The 18,172-nt window shown below is 58.3% G+C and overlaps 3 protein-coding genes across 3 annotated transcripts; 2 read left to right on the top strand and 1 right to left on the bottom strand.

Annotated features, from left to right (window-relative positions):
• Positions 1-388: 388 nt before the first annotated feature.
• Positions 389-3,072, top strand: VOLCADRAFT_93008 (uncharacterized protein; the record flags this gene model as incomplete). The annotated part of the gene is made up of 5 exons (XM_002952374.1): positions 389-493; positions 980-1,066; positions 1,381-1,516; positions 1,968-2,188; positions 2,947-3,072. 5 exons carry the CDS (start codon positions 389-391, stop codon positions 3,070-3,072), a joined length of 675 nt encoding a protein of 224 aa, XP_002952420.1.
• Positions 3,073-3,808: 736 nt separating this feature from the next.
• VOLCADRAFT_62382 (uncharacterized protein) lies at positions 3,809-10,002 on the top strand (the record flags this gene model as incomplete). The annotated part of the gene is made up of 13 exons (XM_002952373.1): positions 3,809-4,012; positions 4,647-4,810; positions 5,571-5,615; positions 5,914-6,214; positions 6,549-6,811; positions 6,896-7,015; positions 7,526-7,589; positions 7,808-7,920; positions 8,190-8,373; positions 8,633-8,665; positions 9,192-9,288; positions 9,460-9,563; positions 9,817-10,002. The coding sequence occupies 13 exons, from the start codon at positions 3,809-3,811 to the stop codon at positions 10,000-10,002; spliced, it is 1,878 nt and encodes a 625-aa protein (XP_002952419.1).
• A 4,197-nt stretch (positions 10,003-14,199) lies between these two features.
• On the bottom strand, positions 14,200-17,799 carry VOLCADRAFT_62507 (uncharacterized protein; the record flags this gene model as incomplete). The annotated part of the gene is made up of 8 exons (XM_002952300.1): positions 14,200-14,340; positions 14,871-14,930; positions 15,206-15,355; positions 15,734-15,931; positions 16,558-16,666; positions 16,971-17,131; positions 17,386-17,463; positions 17,707-17,799. The coding sequence occupies 8 exons, from the start codon at positions 17,797-17,799 to the stop codon at positions 14,200-14,202; spliced, it is 990 nt and encodes a 329-aa protein (XP_002952346.1).
• Between the last annotated feature and the right edge of the window lie 373 nt (positions 17,800-18,172).

The raw sequence follows: 18,172 nt of genomic DNA, 5'->3' as shown, positions 1-18,172 counted from the left end.
AGCAGCTGAAAGCAACGACCCCGGCCCAAGCGGACGCAAATGGACTCTCAGCGTCGCAGTGCCGGGAACACTCCTGGACCAGCCGCTGTCCCTTGAAGTGGCGGTGTGCATCGCCGGGCAGATAGCCCGCGCCGCGGCCGCGTTCCAGGTGGATGAGGTCGTGGTTTACGACGACTCTGCTGCCGCCACCACGGCAAAGTCCGTCACCGATGCCACCGTCACCGCCGGCACTGCCATGCTGGCGCGGTTGCTGCAATTCCTAGACACGCCGCCGCACCTGCGGCCGACAATGTACGGCGATCAAGCTCAATTGCCAAAGGAGCTCCAGCTGGCCGCATCGCTGCCGACAATCAACCCGCCACATCACGCGAGGCCCAGTGGCACATGGATGCCGTACCGTGAGGGTGTCGTACTCAAGTCTGAGCCGGGCGCGGGCAGCTACGTCGACGTGGGCCTAGACCGCATGGTCTGGATCGAACACGAGCTGCCACAGGTCCGGGTTTCGTCTTCGGTATTCCCGCACTGTACGGGAGTACGACATATATTTATACATATACTCAACACGCGTGAGTGCATGCACGTATTGGGTTCTGTACCCCCTTGCCAAAACATGAATCGATCTTCATCGCTCAACGAATCCTGTTACAGCCCATCCGAAAGGCAACACCAGTGCATGACATTGGGATCATGGTTCTCGTTGAGCGCTTCTCATGCGGCAATGCGGACACCTCCGTGTTGCTCTTTCTTTGCGACATTGAGGTCCTCACATTGCACCGCGCTTTTTGCTATTTGTTTACATCAATACCGTGTTACCTCAAACCATCAAGTTTACCATACTCGGTGGTCGTGAGCTTCCGCCTGAGAGGTTTGAGGGCTGACCCTTCGTGGGACGGTGACCTGCCCCCGCGACTCGCCCAGCCAGCCACCTGCGTTGCCCGCTATCCCAGCGACCCGCCGTACCTACTCCTACCACCCGCAGGCGACCCGCCTGACAGTCCACCTGGGTAACCTGGAGCCTGAAACCCGCTTCATGACCCCCTACTCCGAAACCATGATTGTGGGGAAGGTGAGTGCCGTACCGCGAGGACTGACACCCACCATCGCATATCGCTGCACCAGACGACACACGGAAGCAGCACTGTGCGCTTCCGTGCAAGTTGTACACACGTTCGTACACCTTGCAAGGCCCGGCGACAGCCTCTCCTTATCCACCCCTCTATCCTTTCCCCTCCCCGTTTCCCGCTTTGAATGTCAGTCGGCGGTTGTCCCTTTGCTTCTTGCATCATGGTATGATTCCCTTCCTCCTCCTGCTCCTGGTCCTGGTCCTCCTCTTGCTCCTGGTCCTGGTCCTCGGGCCCCCCTTGGAACCCGCACATGCAGGTCGTTCCCCCCGCCCGGCCCCGGGAGCAGCTGGGGTTGTATTGGGGCTACTCGGTGCGGCTAGCGCTGGGGCTGCAGAGGGTGTTTAAGGACGCGGCTGTCACGCGGGGCTCTGGGAAGTACGACCTAACCATTGGTGAGCGCGGGAGGGAGGGAGGGAGGGTGGGAGGGACCTGGTGTTGCTGCTGTGGTTGTTGGGACGGGTGGCTGTTGGGCGAGAGGAGTTTTGAGGACGAGGTCGACTCACAAGGGCAAGACTCACCCCATTGACCGGGTCAAACTCCCCTCCCGGGACCGCTCCGTGCACAAGTGTTTTGTGTTTTACTTTTGGGCACAATCTGAAGGCACACCGCGGACTCGCCGGGTGTGGTTGTGGTTGGAACCTCTCCTGAATGGAGGGAGACAGATAGGGGGAAGCAGAACCAGTGCAATACAACCCATAGTGTTGTGTTTGTGGAGGGGGCCGCTCCATTACCGGTGGCCCCAGTGTGTGCGGTGGTCCCTGGCGGCTCCGGGGGCTATAGGTCAATAAGTTATTGCGTTGGCTAGGTGGAATGTGGTTTGTGATGCTCCCCCACCTGCTGCAGGCAGCAGCCCCCTGGGGGCTCACACGGATCCACTGTCGCTGGTGCTGCCGACATTCAAACACGCACTGCTGGTGTTCGGTGGCGGGGCTGGTGGGGCCAGCGGCGGGGCTGGTGGGCCTGGCAGTACTAGCAGCAGCAGCAGTAGTACCAGGGCGGTCCCTGAACAAGATCTGGACCAGCTGGTGCCTCGTGTGCCGGATTGGGGACACAAGCAGCCGCAGGTAGGGGGGGGTGCGGCGGAGGGGCCCCGCGGCCGGATGGATGGATATGGATTCTGGATCCAGGGGATGTGCGGTAGTGGTGGATCCGCATTCCGGATCGCGGTGTCTCTTTGAGGGGGGGGTATGCGTGGGGTTGGCGGACTAGGTGACAGCACGAGGTTGCAGGGCCCGGCTGAGTTGACTCCCGCTCATCAGGGGACCTTTTGAACTATATGAACGCGTACACGTGCAGGGGATCTTGCCGGGAAGGGGAAAGAAGGGGAAAGAAGGGTAGAGGGTGGGTCTTCTGATTCAGTGCGGTAAGGCGTGCTGCTGCTATTGCTGCTAAACAAGGGCCGGTTAGAGGGGCTAAGCCTGCAGCCGGCGCCTGGGCCTGGGAGGCTGGAGCCCCCATGCAGCCGTAAGAGGTGTTAGAAGGGAACATGCGGCAAGGGGTATGTTCATATTCATATGTATGCACATATGTATACGCATATTTACGTGTGTTTGTGCTCAGCCTCCGGAGGCAGGTTTAGGTATTCTGTCCCAGACCTTCAGCTAACCAGCTAGCTGGTCCCGTTTTGCTTGTAGCTGTTGACGGACAACACGTCTTTGCGATGTGCAGTGTTTGCGATAAAACCCAAATGGAATTCTGTTCCTGTTACCGTTCTTTGCCGCCTGGAACATGGTTCCGGAGCTTCGATCAACTGAACCTCAAAAAAAATCAAGTCGCGGACCGCTCGCTAAAGGTTTGCGCTCCATCCCCCCTCTGTCCGCAGGACGTGTTCAACTTGTACCTGAACACTGCGCCGCACCTGGGGACGCTGCGCCTGCGCACGGAGGATGCCGTACCTATTGCGTTGTCGTACCTCATTACTCCATTACTCAAATATGGGAAGCAGTAGCTGCTGCTGAGTTGCTGCTTGGCGAAAGCACCTAGAGCAGCACTCAAGCAGTTACAGGGAAGTTGCCACATGCTGAAGCGCCGCCTGGCTGCCACGCTTCCATTTTCTGGGCTGTGAAGGGCTGTAGGGGCTTGAATGTGAACGTGCGCCGGGTTGCGGCAGCTTAGCATAAATTTCTCAAGGCGCCTTGGCATGGGGGTTTCTTGGAGGATCAAATCTGACGAGCGGAGAAGACGAGGCAAGGAGTACAGCTTCGAGGAATCTCGAGGCACCTCGAGGCGCAGTTTGGCAGCAGTTCCCAAGGATGGCTCCAAAGCCGGTACAACATGTGAAATGTGGGGGAATCATTCTGACAAAAAAGTGGTGTGGACTGCCCTTTTCCGCTCGCTTTGCCTGTAAGATGTGACCATGATCCTGACACTTTGCAGTACGACGGCGGTTGGCTCCTGGATCTTGTGTCGGCATTCGGTGTTCCCGTCAGGAATCGCTTGGCAGTATGGCCTTAGATATGTACTCTAGGCAATTCAGTTGCCATGGCCAGCCCATGCCGCCAACACCGGTGACTGCAATGTTCAATGTGCATAGGCGCTGCTAAGCAGGCTGCGTGTCGAATTTAGACAAAGGAGAATCCTTACCTGTTAGTAAGCATCTGGACTCCCTGGTCTGGTATCCAGTAGTTCGGAGCAATATATAGTGCTCAAGCACACTCTAGGGATCCATACACAGTAAAGGCATAATGGTTGCGTCAGATGAACTTTTGCCGGCTGCCGTGCTTCGGCAGATAGGGGACAAGCTCTACGAAAAGCGAAAGGTTGCAGCATTGGATGTGGAGCAGCTCATCAAGCGGCTGGCTTCGCATAATGACCAGCACCGTATTCGTCTCATTATTGATAAACTTATTACTGAGTATGCATTTTCCAGCCAGGCGAATCACCGAAAGGTGCGGCGTGTACACCACCTCGCTGCGTTGTCTGTCCCTGACTGCGATGGGACAGGATTAGTTAGCGAAGGTGCATGTGCAAAATTTGGGGACGTCTGGCGTGAAGTGGGTTGCAACAACTGTCGCGTGCAATTTTCGCCGGGAATCTCCAAATATGTCCAAAAGGGCGGGAAACGCTGCGAGCTTGGTACTGGCTACCGTTGCCCAAGCGATAAGCTGGAAAACCTTTATATGTGAGTTTCAACTGTGGTTCACCCGCTCTTTCCGCTAAGCAACGGAGCCTATAGCTCTTCGCATATATCAGCCTGGAAAAAACCGATGTAGGACTCTTCATTGCACTTCCTATCTAAGCACCGTCACACCGGGTGGCTTGCCTAACCCCACGTTGTCCTTCTACGCCTCACTCCCCGCCCCTCTCAGCAGCCTCTTCCACCTCCCCTCTCCGCACTCACTCGCGGTCCCCAGCCCTGCCCCTTCTCCACACCTACTCAACGATCCTGGCTGTGCCGCCTTCCCCCCACCCCTCCGCCGTATCCGGCTCTCAAACCCGCTTCTTAATCACCTACGCCTCTCCTTCGCAACGTCCCAAACCCACTCGGCTCCGGCCCACGTCCCCGCTTGCCTGCCCCCTCAGGGCGCACTTCTGTGCCTGGCCGCCTCCGCCGTGGGTCTGGGTGACCCCAACGAGGTGCACCTGCGGCAGATAGTGCCCCCCGTGCTGGCCTCCTTCACCGACCAGGATGCACGAGTACGGTACTACGCCTGTGAGGCGCTGTACAACATCGCCAAGGCAAGTGCGTGACCGAGGTGGTGGTGGACTGATAGATGTGAAAGCAGGAGGGGGGCTGTGCAGCAGCTACATCGGCTGCTGCTGCTGGTGACGTACGTTGGCAGCAGCAGCAGTAGTAGTAAGGTCATTGTGGGAGGGATGTACAGCTGCAGCGACCGAGCAGGTGTTTCTACCGCCGCATCGGCCGGCTGGGTGGGTGGGTGGGTGGGTGTGTAGGTGGGGTATTAGGGGTTTGGGGAGGCAGGAGGGCAAGGTCAGGACCGAAGCCAGACGGAGCACTGCGGAGGGGTACTCCTTCCCGGAGGTTCCGGGGCGGTCGCAACAGCAGTAGCGCTAGAAGTAGTACAGCACTAGCAGGTGTCCTCTCTCTCCGGGTTATGGACACGCCTCGGCACCGCGGGGCCAACAGCGGCTGCGTAAGGAGGGGGGGTTAAGGGGGGGGAGCGGGTGTTAGGGCCCTAGGGAGATGTGTACACTTTGTATTCATGTGGGTCCTCCGTTGCGGCCGAAGGAAAGCGTTTCATGCAGTTCAACGTACGGTGTAAAGGGATATCGGGTGTTCCTTACCAACAGCAGTAGCTGTACTAGGCACACGCGGAGCCATGATGGCAATATTGCTGTTGTGACATGTGGTGTTTACCCCCTCCTCCTCCCCCCCTCCTCCTTCCCCCCTCCTCCTCCCCCCCTCCTCCTTCCCCCCTCCTCCTCCCCCCCTCCTCCTTCCCCCCTCCTCCTTCCCCCCTCCCCCTGGCCGCAGGTGGCTCGCAGCACCTTCATTCTGTTCTTCAATGAGGTGTTCGATGCCATGTTCAGGTGTGGTGGTCGGGTGTGGGTGTGGTTGGGTGTGGGTGTTTTACTGATCTGAGTGCCGCGACGAGGGGCGAAATGCCGATGGCGGTACATGAATAACTTTTTTTAACCGAAGTGCGCTCCGACGTAGTCACCAGCGACATGTTAGAACCCCAAACTGCGCTGCTGCACACCCCACGGCCACAAGGATCATACACAGTCACATGCGTAGACGCAAACTCGTACTCGTTTACATACACACCTACATACAGGCATACGCACACGCATACACTCACACGCACACCGGCCCACCTGTGTCCAGGTTGTGTGCCGACAGCGAGGCCAACGTTCAGAACGCGGTTCAGTTCCTTGACGCGCTCATCAAGGACATCGCCGCCGACTGCACCAACTTCGATGTGGCGGCCTTCATCCCCAAGCTGCGCGACTACCTGCGCGTCACCAACCCGCACAAGCGCCAGTTCCTGCTGTCCTGGGTGGTGGTGCTGGACTCGCTGCCCCACGTCAAGATGCTGAGGCACCTGCCCGCCCTCATGGACGGATTGCTGTCCATGCTGGCCGAGCCGGTGAGGGAGGTGCGGACGCAGGTGGCCAACTGCCTCAAGGTGAGAGAGCGTGTGTGTGTGTGTTTATGTGTTTCGGAGGGTTGAAAAGGGGAAACGATGGTGAGAACGGGGAAGGGATTACGGAAATGTTGCCTTCCTGCTTATCTGTCTGTCTGTCTCTCTGTCTGTTCTATGTTTAAGTCAACTTGTCAAACCCAGCCCTTCCTTCCTTTCCAACCCTTTTCCTCTTCTCTCCTCTCCCTTCCCCAGACACACACCACACATGCGCCCTCCCCCCTCTTCCCTCCCCCCCATACTCCCATATCAGCAGTTCACTCTTTGTTTCCCGCCATATGATCACACACACCCTGCCGTGCCTTCCCCCCCCCATCAGGACTTTCTAACTGAGGTGCGGTCCGCTCCCGAGTCGGAGCTCACTGCGGAGTTCTTCTCCCGCCTCACCGCCACAGTGGTGGACCGGGCGGGGTCCCCGGACGACCTCACCCGCCTCACCGCAATACACTGGCTGAAGACATTTGTGGAGCTGGCCCCCGACCGAATTCTGGCGCACGTGCCCGCCATTCTCGGTGTCGTACTGTACAACATATCGTCCAACAACGTGGATATACAGAAAGAGTGTACGGAGGCCAATGCGGCGTTGTTGAGATTGGATGTCGGGGTGTACGGCGCTGCGGCAGCCGCCGCAGCAGCAGCAGCTGCGGCCGGGGGAGAGGGGGGAAGCGGGTTTTGCGGGTACCCTTCGGCGGCGGTGACGGCGGCAGTGGCAGCTGGGGGGTTGGATATGGCTGCCATTTTGGGGACGGTGATTGTGGAGATGCGGAGCGAAATGGAGGCTACCAGGTGCGTGTGTATGTGCGTATGTATGTGTGTATGTGTATGGTGGGGAGGAGAGGCGAGGGTAATGTTGTGGCTTATCCATGTCAGGGCTATGGGAGGCACCCCCGCATGTGAAACGCCGACATGAAATGAGGAGTCACTGTTCGTGTGTCCATGTATCAACTCAGCAGTATAGAGTTCAGATGTTCAAGTGGGTATTTGTGTGTGGGGGGGGCCCGTAAAGTGAATGACCGAAGCTGACCTAGAGGTGGGGATGCCGGGTTTGGCCACTTTGCTGGTGAGAACGCAAAGCCCCCCTTATCCCTCACCCGGGGGAAAAGGTGGTAAGAAGTGGGTACGCAGGATGAAGTGTACTAGCTGCACTGATCCCCTCATGTGCTCGTACTCGCGGGTATCGGGGTATGTCAGGTTCCACACCCATCCACATCAGAATCTGACCATCGCTGTCACCGTCTGTATGTATGTATGTATATGTATATATTTGTATGTGTGTGTGTGTGTTGGCCCAAACAGGCTGGAAGCTCTCCGCTGGCTGCACTTTCTGTTGGCCCGAGCTCAGGAGCTTGTGCTGGAGCAGGTGTGTGTGGGGGGCTAAGGAGTGGGTGGGAGGGGAGAGGTGGAGTTCTTGGGGATCATTCGCACGCTCGCTGCCCCCCGAGCAGATGGTACTTTCGGGCGTTGGCTATTGATTCTCCTGAGGACCTTTTTGCCCTCTCACATGGCTTTCTAACCCCGCCGGGCCAACCCCACATTACTGTTTCCCGTCCTCCCTCCTTTCCCCCTCCACCTCTACAGGTCGGTCGTCTGCTGCCCCCCCTGCTGGACTCCCTGTCCGCCCCATCGGATGCGGTGGTGACGTCGGCACTGGGGGTGCTGGCAGCAGTGGCGGACTGCCCGGGACAGTTCAGGTGCGGGGCGGAGAGAGAGAGAGAGAGAAGGGGGGGGAATGCGTGGGGGAAGACGTTCCGGGCGTTAAAGAGGAAGGGGGAATGGGGTGGAAGGAGATGAGTGTGGTGATGGAAGGAGAGAGGGGAGCTGGGAGTCGGCCCAGTGCCCACAGACGGGGGCTGCAAGTTGTTGGGATCTGGAGTACTTTTATAAACCCCTTTAGCAGCCCCAGCGTCTTTCCCCCCCCACGTCCCTCTCCCTCCCCTTCTTTCCCCCTCCCCGCCCGCAGCTCCGTGTTGGTGGCCTTCCTGGACCGGTTCCGCGGCGAGGCTGGGTTCGCTCTGCTGCAGCGGTCGGGCTCCTCCCTGGTGCGGCGGCTGTGCTCGCACCTCGGGGCGGCGGCGGTGCTGCCGGAGCTGGGGGCCATACTGCAGAGGGACACGGACATGGGCTTCGCGGCCACCATGGTGTCGGTGAGGGGGGAGGGGGAGGGGGAGGGGGAGGGGGGTTGCAGTGCTGGTTGAGGGCGTTTTGAGGTGACCTGGGGAGTGTTCGTTTGTGGGAATTTGTGGTAATGGGGACGTGTAATGTGGTTGTATCACACAAAGTTATCTCATAGCTGTGGATGTTTCTATGTATGCCTGTGAATTGCATGCTTTCACGAGACGGGGTAGAGGTGTGGTGGGAAATGAATTGGATTCCTCCGCCACACCGCCCACACCGCCCGCACAGGTACTGAACCTTATCTTGTTGACGGGACCCGAGGTGAGAGGAACGGGGGAGAGGGGAAGGGGAGCGGCGGTGGAGAGATGAGGCGGGAGATGTACTGCATGTATTCGTGTGAATGAGTGCATGTATGTATGCATGTATGTATAACAGGCCCCCTAGCAAATGTGGTAGATAAAGGTGGATGTTGCAATCTGGGTTGCCACTACTACTTGGTAACTTAGTGGGGCTGATGAGGCAAGACCTGCTACCTGCCTCCTGTCTGTCCATCTGATTCTTTGTGTACGGCAAGCACGTACCCTAGATACCCTAGTGGGACCAACCCCCGGGTACGGTGGACGTCCCGGGGCGGAGGTTGAATGTAAATACTGCACAACCGAAGGTGTATTGTTCATAGCCTACACACCCCTCGTATCTACCCTTTATGAGGGTTCCTCGCCCTGAAGCCCTGCCCCCTTCCTCCTCCACACACCCAATCGGCATGACCCAACAACCCCCCGTCTCCCGCTTCCTACATTTCCCCCCGCTCCGCCCGAACCCCTACCCCTACAACATGCACACTCAGCTAGCCGAGCTCCGAGACCAGCTACGGCGCGCGGCAGTGGACCCCGCGGGGGCCAAATTATTCAGTGTGTTGTACCCGTCTTGGTGCTACAGCGCGGGTAGGTCGGCGGGGGGGGGAGAAAAGAAGTTTGGGTTCGTGGGGAAGGGGGGGAGGGATGGAAGGTTGGACACATGCAGGGTTGTGGGCTCCAATTTAGCAGTAAGAACCCTCCCTTTTGTGGGCTCCTTACCTCCTTTCCCCGCGTGGCACATTCTGTTCCGTGCTGCAGGGGCGTTGCTTAGTTTGTGTTTCGTGGCCCAGGCGTACGACCATGCAGTGGAGATCGTACACGCATTTGCGGATCTGCCATTCGGGGCGGAGTTACTTGTGCAGGTGGGTCGATGGGGGAGTAGGGAAGACCCACACCACCAAAAACTCAATACACCCGTGACCCAGGGAGCCCCCGGACAGCTGCGGGCGGTGACTAGAACCCCCCGTACACCCTTAGACACCTGAGGCGTGCTTTGTCCATTTCGGACCTCAACGTGTATTGCCCCTTACTGCTGCTGCGCTGCGCCTCACGGTGGGGACCCTTGTGGTGGTGGTGCGTGTGTGTGCGTGTGTGTATGTATGTGTGTGTCTCCAGATCGACCGGCTGGTGGCGCTGTTGGAGACCCCCTGCTTCACCTTTCTACGGCTACAGCTGCTGGAGCCCCAGAGGTACCCCTCCCTGCTGAGGGCGCTGTATGGCTTGCTGATGCTACTGCCCCAGTGCAACGCCTTCCGCATGCTCAACACGCGCCTGCAGGTGGGACCGTGTGATTGTGAGTGACTGTGTGTACTTGCATGGGCCATTGTTTTCTTGTTGCGTGCGTCTGTATGTCATGTTGAGCTGAGAGCTTATTGAAGGCAAGAATAGAACGTGTTTTCTGAGGGACCGAAGCCATGTACGACCACAGGACTTTATGAGATGGTGGTCTTGCTTTGGGAAGGTGGGGGAGGGGGACTGGCGGGCTGGCGGTCGCGGCCTCCACCCGCCCGGCGCACCGGGATCAGGGCAGTGGCGGGCTGCCTGCCATCCTTGTCCTTGGTTCAACGACCTGGTTGCCCAGCCGATTCCGGCTCTGTCAACCGAAACAGCACGCCGCGCCGAGCTGTTGCGCCGTATAAGCAGCGCGCAGATACGTCGGGCCAGGCTCTCTTGATGGGAGGGGGACGGCTCTCTTGATGGGAGGGGGACGGCACGGCGCACCTATCCTGGTGTCAATGCCACCACCTCGTACGGCTCCCCCAACGCCGCACTTCTCTGACACGAACTTGATCCCTAAAACACTTTGCCACATCCGTATCACCCATTTATCCATCGCTACCTCATATCCGCCTGTTTTTGCTTGGTCGCCTTGTCTGTCACCCTGTCTGTCAGGCGGTACCAACCCTGGAGCTGCTACAGCTGGGAGGGGGTCTGGGGCCAAACGGCTCCAACCCGAGTCGCGTAGCCTCCCAATCTGGCGGCAGCTCCCACGCCCATCTTCACTCGCACCCAGTCGAACAGAAGGCAACAGAAGGTGACGAGGGCGCCGCAGCCAACAAGGTGGACTGGGCGGACTTCCCGGTGCTGCTGCAGGTTTTCCGGGCAGCGCAGTTGAGGCAGTACGAGGCGTATGTGGAGCAGCGGAGGCCGCCACCGCTGATGCCCATTGGGACGGCGGGAGCCGGTGTCATGTTCGCCGCCAGCGTCACTGACCGCCCCACGACGCTGTCGACGGCGGACAAGGGCGGTGTGCCGTACGTCGTCAGCTCGTCCTCCTCCGGGGCGGTGCAGAGAGGTCCGCCGTCAGCAGCGGTGGGGGCTGCGCCGGTGGGGGGAACCACAGGGTTGATGCCGCCTGACGGCTCTGCGGCCGTCGCCGCCAGCGGTACGAAGCTGTCGTCTTCAGCGTTCGCGATGCCGGCTGCGGTCGCGGTGGCGGCGGCGGTGAGGGCAGCGAGTGGGGCGCTCAGCGCTGCCCCCAGCTTCATGGACGGGGATTTGATGGTAGCGGCCGCAGCTGACGTCCAGCAGCCGCCACAGATACCGCAGCTGCCACAGCTGCAGCAACAGCCGCAGCAGCAGTCAGATCCCACATTCGCACCCGGGCCAGTTAGAGGGCAAGCTCAGGACTCCTCATCCTCCGGGAGCACGTGATGTCACATCACTGATGTGGCAGACGGACATGGCGGAATGAAGACGTGCGGGCTCGGGGGCCAAGGCGGAGGCTAGTGCTGGGGCAGGCCAGGGTGATGCATAAGGGCGAGCTTTCGCTGCGTGAAGCTATGGGGGGCCCTGGCATGTGAATTTCGATGTGGAAATGCACGTGTAGGCAGCGATGGTTTGCGGTGGAGACACGGGATTGGGGCTGTGTGTGTTTTGTGTGTAGGCGTGCATACGCAGGAGGGGAGTGTTAGTGGTTTTGTCCGTGAGCTTAGTTCTGTTCTGGTGCGACAGACGGTACAAATTTACTGTAGCACTTGTGTGTGCAAACGGGCGCATCATGCGGTAGCTTTTCGTCTTTTCGTTGGCAAATGAGGGCACGTGTGTGAAGTGGGCTGGGTACTGCAGCGATCATATTCCCGGTAAGTCCGGTTTCTCAAAGCATGCACATGTCGTACTTAGGAAGAGTAATTTGCGCACGACACTGCATTCCTATCCTCGAAACTTTTATGTTGGGATTAATTGGATGTGTCGTGGTGGAACAAACTCGTTAGGTCAAGTTAGCTAGTCGTATTTTACAAGTAAGCGATGGAAGAGTACATGTCAACGACAACCTGGCGATTATAGATTGAAGCCGGAGAAAGAAAGTTACGGTACCTTGCCAATACACCAAATGACACGCTAAGCTGTAACTAGGCACCATAATACCATCAGCCAACTACACCAACCTCACCTGATTTTCCACAGGGATGTGTATTTTTACAGCCATGTAATGACCACGTATAACAACTTGTCTGTGCCATACATCAGAGCCTCTGGGCAGACGACCCATTTCACTTGAAATACTTTTTAAGATGTAAGCAAACCCAATGGAACGTGCAAAATTCTTCATCTTCTACGTTTCTTCTTCTACTCGCGACATCCCAGTGTTTTCCTCGTGCAGCAACTGCGCAACTCAACATCAATAAACCAACGGTCGTGAGGACAAAACAATGCAAAGGTGGAAACCGGCTAGTCTGCTCCCGTTTAGCCGAAGGTTCTCGTCCTGCCACTTCACATCTGCCACTTCTCTAAAAAGCATCACGATCCGTTTCCTCTCTCCAAACGACACGGTGACGTGGGGATAGTGACCCTGGCAGACGGCTCAGTAAACCTCTGACCCCTCCTCTAAACAAATCAAATGCGCGACCGAAAAGGAGAATCAGATAATGCACACACATGGGCCCGCACCGTAACGCTAGCCCCTCACGTCAGCCAGACCAGACGACGTACAACATGCGGCCAGGCCAGGACGTGCGCGCGGAGAGGGCGTGCGGCAAAGGGCCTTATGAAAGAAGCTCTGCCAAGCCCAAAGCAGGGGCCGGCACTACGCATCCTGCCGCGGCGCTCTCTCTCTCCACTCCGCTCCTACACCTGACCAAAAACCGCAACCATAAACTACAACTGCAAAGCAGATACAAGTCTAAATCATCACTTGAATCATCAAGAGGTTGCTCGCTTGGGGTCGTCGGCGGCGCGACCTTCTCACCTCATGCTCAATATCGCCTACGCCCTGGGATTCCATCCCATACTTTTTAGCCGTCAAAACATGGCTTTTTCCACTGCTCACTAACTGACACCGCCCAACTCAACCACACCGGGTTCCGCAAACCCACTAGCGCCCCACGTGATGCAGCAGCAGTGCAGACCGGCTCTCTTATCTAAACCCTCGGCCAGAACTTACTCCGTCTAAACCCTCGGCCAGAACTTACTCCGGGAGAAACTCTTTCATCCTGGCACAGCCGGTCCTTTCCCCTCCCTGTAGCCCATGACGAAGGTGACGCGTCTCTTTTTACGAGGTTACCCTGCGAACAGCCCTCGTCATGGAGCCATCTCATAATAGTAATAACCAAAATGACCACCGCCACCACCGCCGCCATGAAACATCATGTAACGCGGCCTCGATGCGCAGCAACTCCGCCCTTCAGCGCGCGTGCGCCGCCTCGTGCGGCTGCGGGGCCTGTGATGACTTCCCGCGTCAGTACAAAGGACAACGGCGGCGAAAACGAAAATATACGAACGGGCCGACGACGGCCCACAGGACGGGGGTCAGGTTGAGCAGATACCACCGGATTGCCGGAAGCCGCGTAACCGGCAGCCTGGAATGGGCAGGAGGGCTCCTGCCCTTGGGAACCGCAGCTCGGGTTAGAAGCTGGTTCCCCGGTTGAAGTGGGTTGCGAGGTACAGCACCTCTAGGCCCCTAGCGCAGGCCATTACATCAACAAGGTGTAAAAAAGAAGAAAGAAATGCAAAGCACATACAAAACAAACGTAAGCTTTTACAACACACACACACACAGCACATAAACCAGCATAAACAGAACACGAGGCAGCGCACATCGCGACATCGGGTTATGAACCAGGGAATGAACGGCACGACCAAAGCACACACCTCACACACCCTCTCACGAACACGCGCACGCAAAACACGTTGTAGGCGCATTACGGCCCCGGTGTGTCCAGTTGCCCTATTGCCCCCAGTGGATACAGCGAATGCGCAACCAACTGGTTGGAAACCAATAAGAGGCCGCCCATGGGGTAGACGACGATGAAGAACAAGAAGCAGACGCCAGGATTGGGGGGACAATAGACGGGGGGCAAACGCGACAGCGCGGACACGACCAGCAAAACCGGATAAATGCTACATCCCTTCCCCCATCTTTCGTCGTTGTCTCCTTCGCCCGTCCATCTGATCTGACCGTTGCCGTGCACGTGACCCATGTGACAAGAGGCAAGAGGTCCGCACCACCACCCCCTCCTCCACATCATCATCGTCATCATCGGCAACAACAGCAGTCCCTTAGCCCAGGGAGACCTCCCGTTTGAAGATCCAGCTGAACGCCGCGGTGCGGGTCTTGCCGCGCTTGCGGTCCCGCAGGCGGCGTTCCATCTGCAGATCAGCCAGCCGCCGAATGCGTTCGCTGTGCTTCATCAGGAAGGCCTGCAGGGGAGGAAACCAGCAAGCGCGCATGCGTGTGCGTATGTGCGAAGGGGGGAAGGATCATATCGCAGATGAAGAAGCAAAGGGTCAACGATGTGCAAAAACCCAGTGGGATGGGTGCAGGAAGAGAAGGGCAACCCGGGTAACGACGACAGCGTCTGGACAAAGGAGGAAGTGGGAGAGGTTCTGAACTGTGCGGGTAAAGACACAGAGGATTGACGGAACGGGGGCAGAAATCCCCCGGGTACGGAAACGCTGCAACAAAACCTATTGTTTGGAAGCAGTCAGCTCTGTATCACCGCAGCGGCCGCCAATGTGGCGCACCGGAGAGAAGTTTCCAGGCCATTAAGTCCACCAAGACCAACTCTCCTCGGGGTTGCCGGGGCACCCAGCGGGTGCGAGAGGGAGCCCTATTCGAGCCCTACGCCCCCTCCCCAAGATAGACCTGCCAGCAAGGCAGCTAGCCAGGGCGTGTAAGCTGTCGCACCGCGTCTATTTGCCACGCGTCCCCAGCACCCCACGTATCACACCTGCGCCTCGGCCGCCTCGCCTGTCACCACCTTGAGGTTAGCAATGTCCCATCGCTTGACCTGCACGCGTGCGTGTGTAGCCAACGTGGCCGGGGATAAGTCCCTGTTATATCCTGCTTCATATATTCGTTTCTAGTACACAGAACGCTGCGGCTCGTTCTTTACTTCTTCAAGTCAGCGGCGCTAAAAATGCTGCTTCCGATTCACAGACAGACACACACACATTCTCCCCTTTCAGCCTGGTCCCCCTTACAGCGTTTCAGCCCCACGACGTTTCAGCAACCGCCCAAATCAACCAAACCCCGCAGCATCCTCAAGCCCGCCCGCACCCCCACCAGGTGGTCGATGATGCTGGCATAATCGTTGGTGGTGTACACACCGATGGCATCCGCCACCGTGGCGTAGTCCACAAAGAGGTTCGAGGCCTTGCCGTTGGCCGTGTCGTGCCAACCGTCGTCAACAAAGTGGGCGGGCATCACGATGCCCTGAGGGAAGGGGAAGGGAAAGGGAGGGAGAAGGCGTGTGGGCATGTGTGCGTTGGGAGGGAGTTTTTGTGTCGGTAATGCATATACAGGAAATGCAGCACAGATGAGCGAATACATCAGCGGGTATTATGCTCTTCAGCTACGAAGTACCCGTCTCCGGAGAGTGATTATGGGGGCCAACAACTTGCATAGCGGGAGCAGGTGCAATTGCTTGCTTAAGAAGGACACAGCACCCCCTTCAGCTCACAGCTGTTGCCTTCCCAGCCGCACAACTGCGACTACAGCATCACGTCCTCTCTCTCTCTCTCTCTCGAGCCGTACCGTGCACAGAGCACACCCATACTCCCCACACATCGCACACCCTCCGTCCCTTCCCACCTTCCGCATCATGTCAGCAAACGCCAGCATGGCCCCGTCCGGGTCCCGTTTGAATATCTCCCCCACAATGGCGGTGTAGGCCGCCTCATGACGCGCCTCGTCACTGGCGATAAGGCCCGTCAGCTTGGCCAGCGGCAGGTCCCCATGATACTGCGCTAGACGGGCGGTGTTGCCGTGGGATATGCGGGTGGCGCGCTCCTGCACGGTGATTGTGGCGATGGTTGTGGTGGGGGTGAGTAGGAGGGGGTATTTACTTCTTTCGGTTTCCTACATTCCGTTAATGATAGCGGTGGTGGGGGTGGAGGGCGGTGATTGCAGGACCCTGGATGGCTATAAGCCTCCTCCAGCGGGGAGCCCTGAGGTGGAAGTAAAAGTGCTTAAACACCAACAAAGGAGAACAAATGCTGCCGACCCAGGGGCAGGCGGGCAGTGCGGGGAGGACAGACGGCAGAGGCGGCGGTGGACTCAAGGAAAGGTGGGAAAGGAAGGAAGACACAACATACGACATGGGCGAAAAGGGTGAGAAAATATGGGTTGCAATAATCTGCCCAAGCCTGCGAACACCTCCTCCTTCCTCACATGCCCCCATCCCCTCTCTCACAGACCACTTCCTCCCAGTATGCCGACAGCCCTCTCCCCTCTCTCCCGAGGTACTGCCCCGCAGTCCACACTGCTGCTGCGCTGCTGCGAACTCACTTGCTTGCGGCCGGGTGGTTGTTGCGAGCCTGCGGGGCCTTGTCTAGGTGCCGCCTCAAGGTCCCTCCCTTTTCCCTTGATCCCCCTCCCTTACTGCCCCAAGCCCCCGCCCCATTCCGCCTCCTCACCTGGAAGCTGGTGTACACAAAGCACAGGTAGGGGTTGTTCTCCAGTTTGGGGTCCAGTCCCCGACCAATGAGCCGCTGAATGGTGGACTCAATGCTGTACATGTCCACCCTGGCAGTTTGGGGGGGGGGGAAGAGGGGGCGGAGAAGGGGTGAGGAATTATTTAGACGAGCAGGTACATGGGGAGGGTGATGAGCTGAGATTATGTACGTCCTCAGGTATTCAGGGGTTCAGGCATGTGGACCCGGATGACCCGGATGACTCCTGAGCGCAGATCCGGAAATCGCCCCCAAACCGACCAACCCCATCAATCAACCACCCACCCTAGTCTTCACACAAACCTAGACAGACAGCTAGCACCATCCCACGATCTGCCACCTCCCAGGCATGCACGCACGCAGGCACCCACACTCACCTTCCCGATAGGTACAGGTACTTATTGAGCACGTCCCCGTGTCGGTTCTCCTCCGCCGTCCAGTGCCGGGTCCAGTGGGCCCAGGGGTTGTCACTGGCTCCGGTCTCGTCCCGGGTCTCGTCCAGCGTGTTCAGCATATTCATGTAGGAGGGGAGGGCCTCCTGAGGGGAGGGGGAGGGAGGCAGGGAGGGGAAGGGGAGGAAGAGAGGCAGTGGGCAGAATGGAGGGTGGAAGGTGGGGAATAAAGGCGCGGTGTACTGTGCGTGTGTGTGGGTGCGCGTGCTGTGTGCGTGCAACGCGTGTAAGGGTTTCAGGGTTTAAATCCTCGGAAACCCCCGAACCGGGACCATCAGCGTCCTCACAGCCTCGCTCCCCTGCCAATCCCTCGTCACCCACCGCATCCCCAAGCGCTCACCTCCGTGACCATGTCCCCCACCAGCACCACCAGGTAGTCGTTGGGCAGGTTGGCGGAGGCGGCACGGAGGGCAGAAACCTGCGAACCGAGGAGTTGGGGCCAAGTTGCAACGTCATCATGCTTTGTCATCAACCCATGCAGGCAGGTAGGCATATCTCTCCTAACTCAAACTCCGGCCCCACCCTCCATAAGTTCTCAACCTCGCACTCCTCACTGGCGGGTGTAACGATCGTTTTGGAGCCCAAAATGGACACACGTAGCCGGTAAGCCAAAGCCCCCTCCCTCCTTCCAGCCCCCTCCTCTTCCTCCCCCTTGCCTTACCTGGTCGTAGAAATCGGGAGAGGCCGGGTCGGGCAGCAGATCCGCCGGCTGCCAGGAGCGCTCCGAAGCCTTCAGATACCTGTAATGCGGCATCAAGCAGGGTACGGAGCAAAGTACGTGACGGAAACGGGGAAAGACGGTGTCAATGGAATTCGGTTCAAAAGCGATCAGGGAAACCGCCAATCACAGTGCAGGTAGGAAGGAGGGCAGGTTACGGCCCCCCGCCCGACCGTGGCAGCTGGGCCCCAATCAAGGCGTCAGGGCACCTCCGCCTATCCCAAACTGTTATCCCCACGAAACCCTACGAATCAGCGAACAACAAGAGGGCAAAGACTGCACACCACCTGAGCCATTCTCCTCCGTGCCACTGATAGCCCTGCCGAGAGCCCTCCCGTTTTGCTCCCAAGCGTTATAAGGGCCATGCCTGGCTCCAACCATTTCTGTTTCCCTGTCCCTTTTTCCGTCG

The sequence above is a fragment of the Volvox carteri genome (genome assembly GCF_000143455.1).
Source record: "Volvox carteri f. nagariensis unplaced genomic scaffold VOLCAscaffold_29, whole genome shotgun sequence".
Classification (NCBI taxonomy): domain Eukaryota; kingdom Viridiplantae; phylum Chlorophyta; class Chlorophyceae; order Chlamydomonadales; family Volvocaceae; genus Volvox; species Volvox carteri.
The sequence above is the reverse complement of the archived record's forward strand: the minus strand, read 5'-3'. Positions and strand labels throughout refer to the sequence as shown.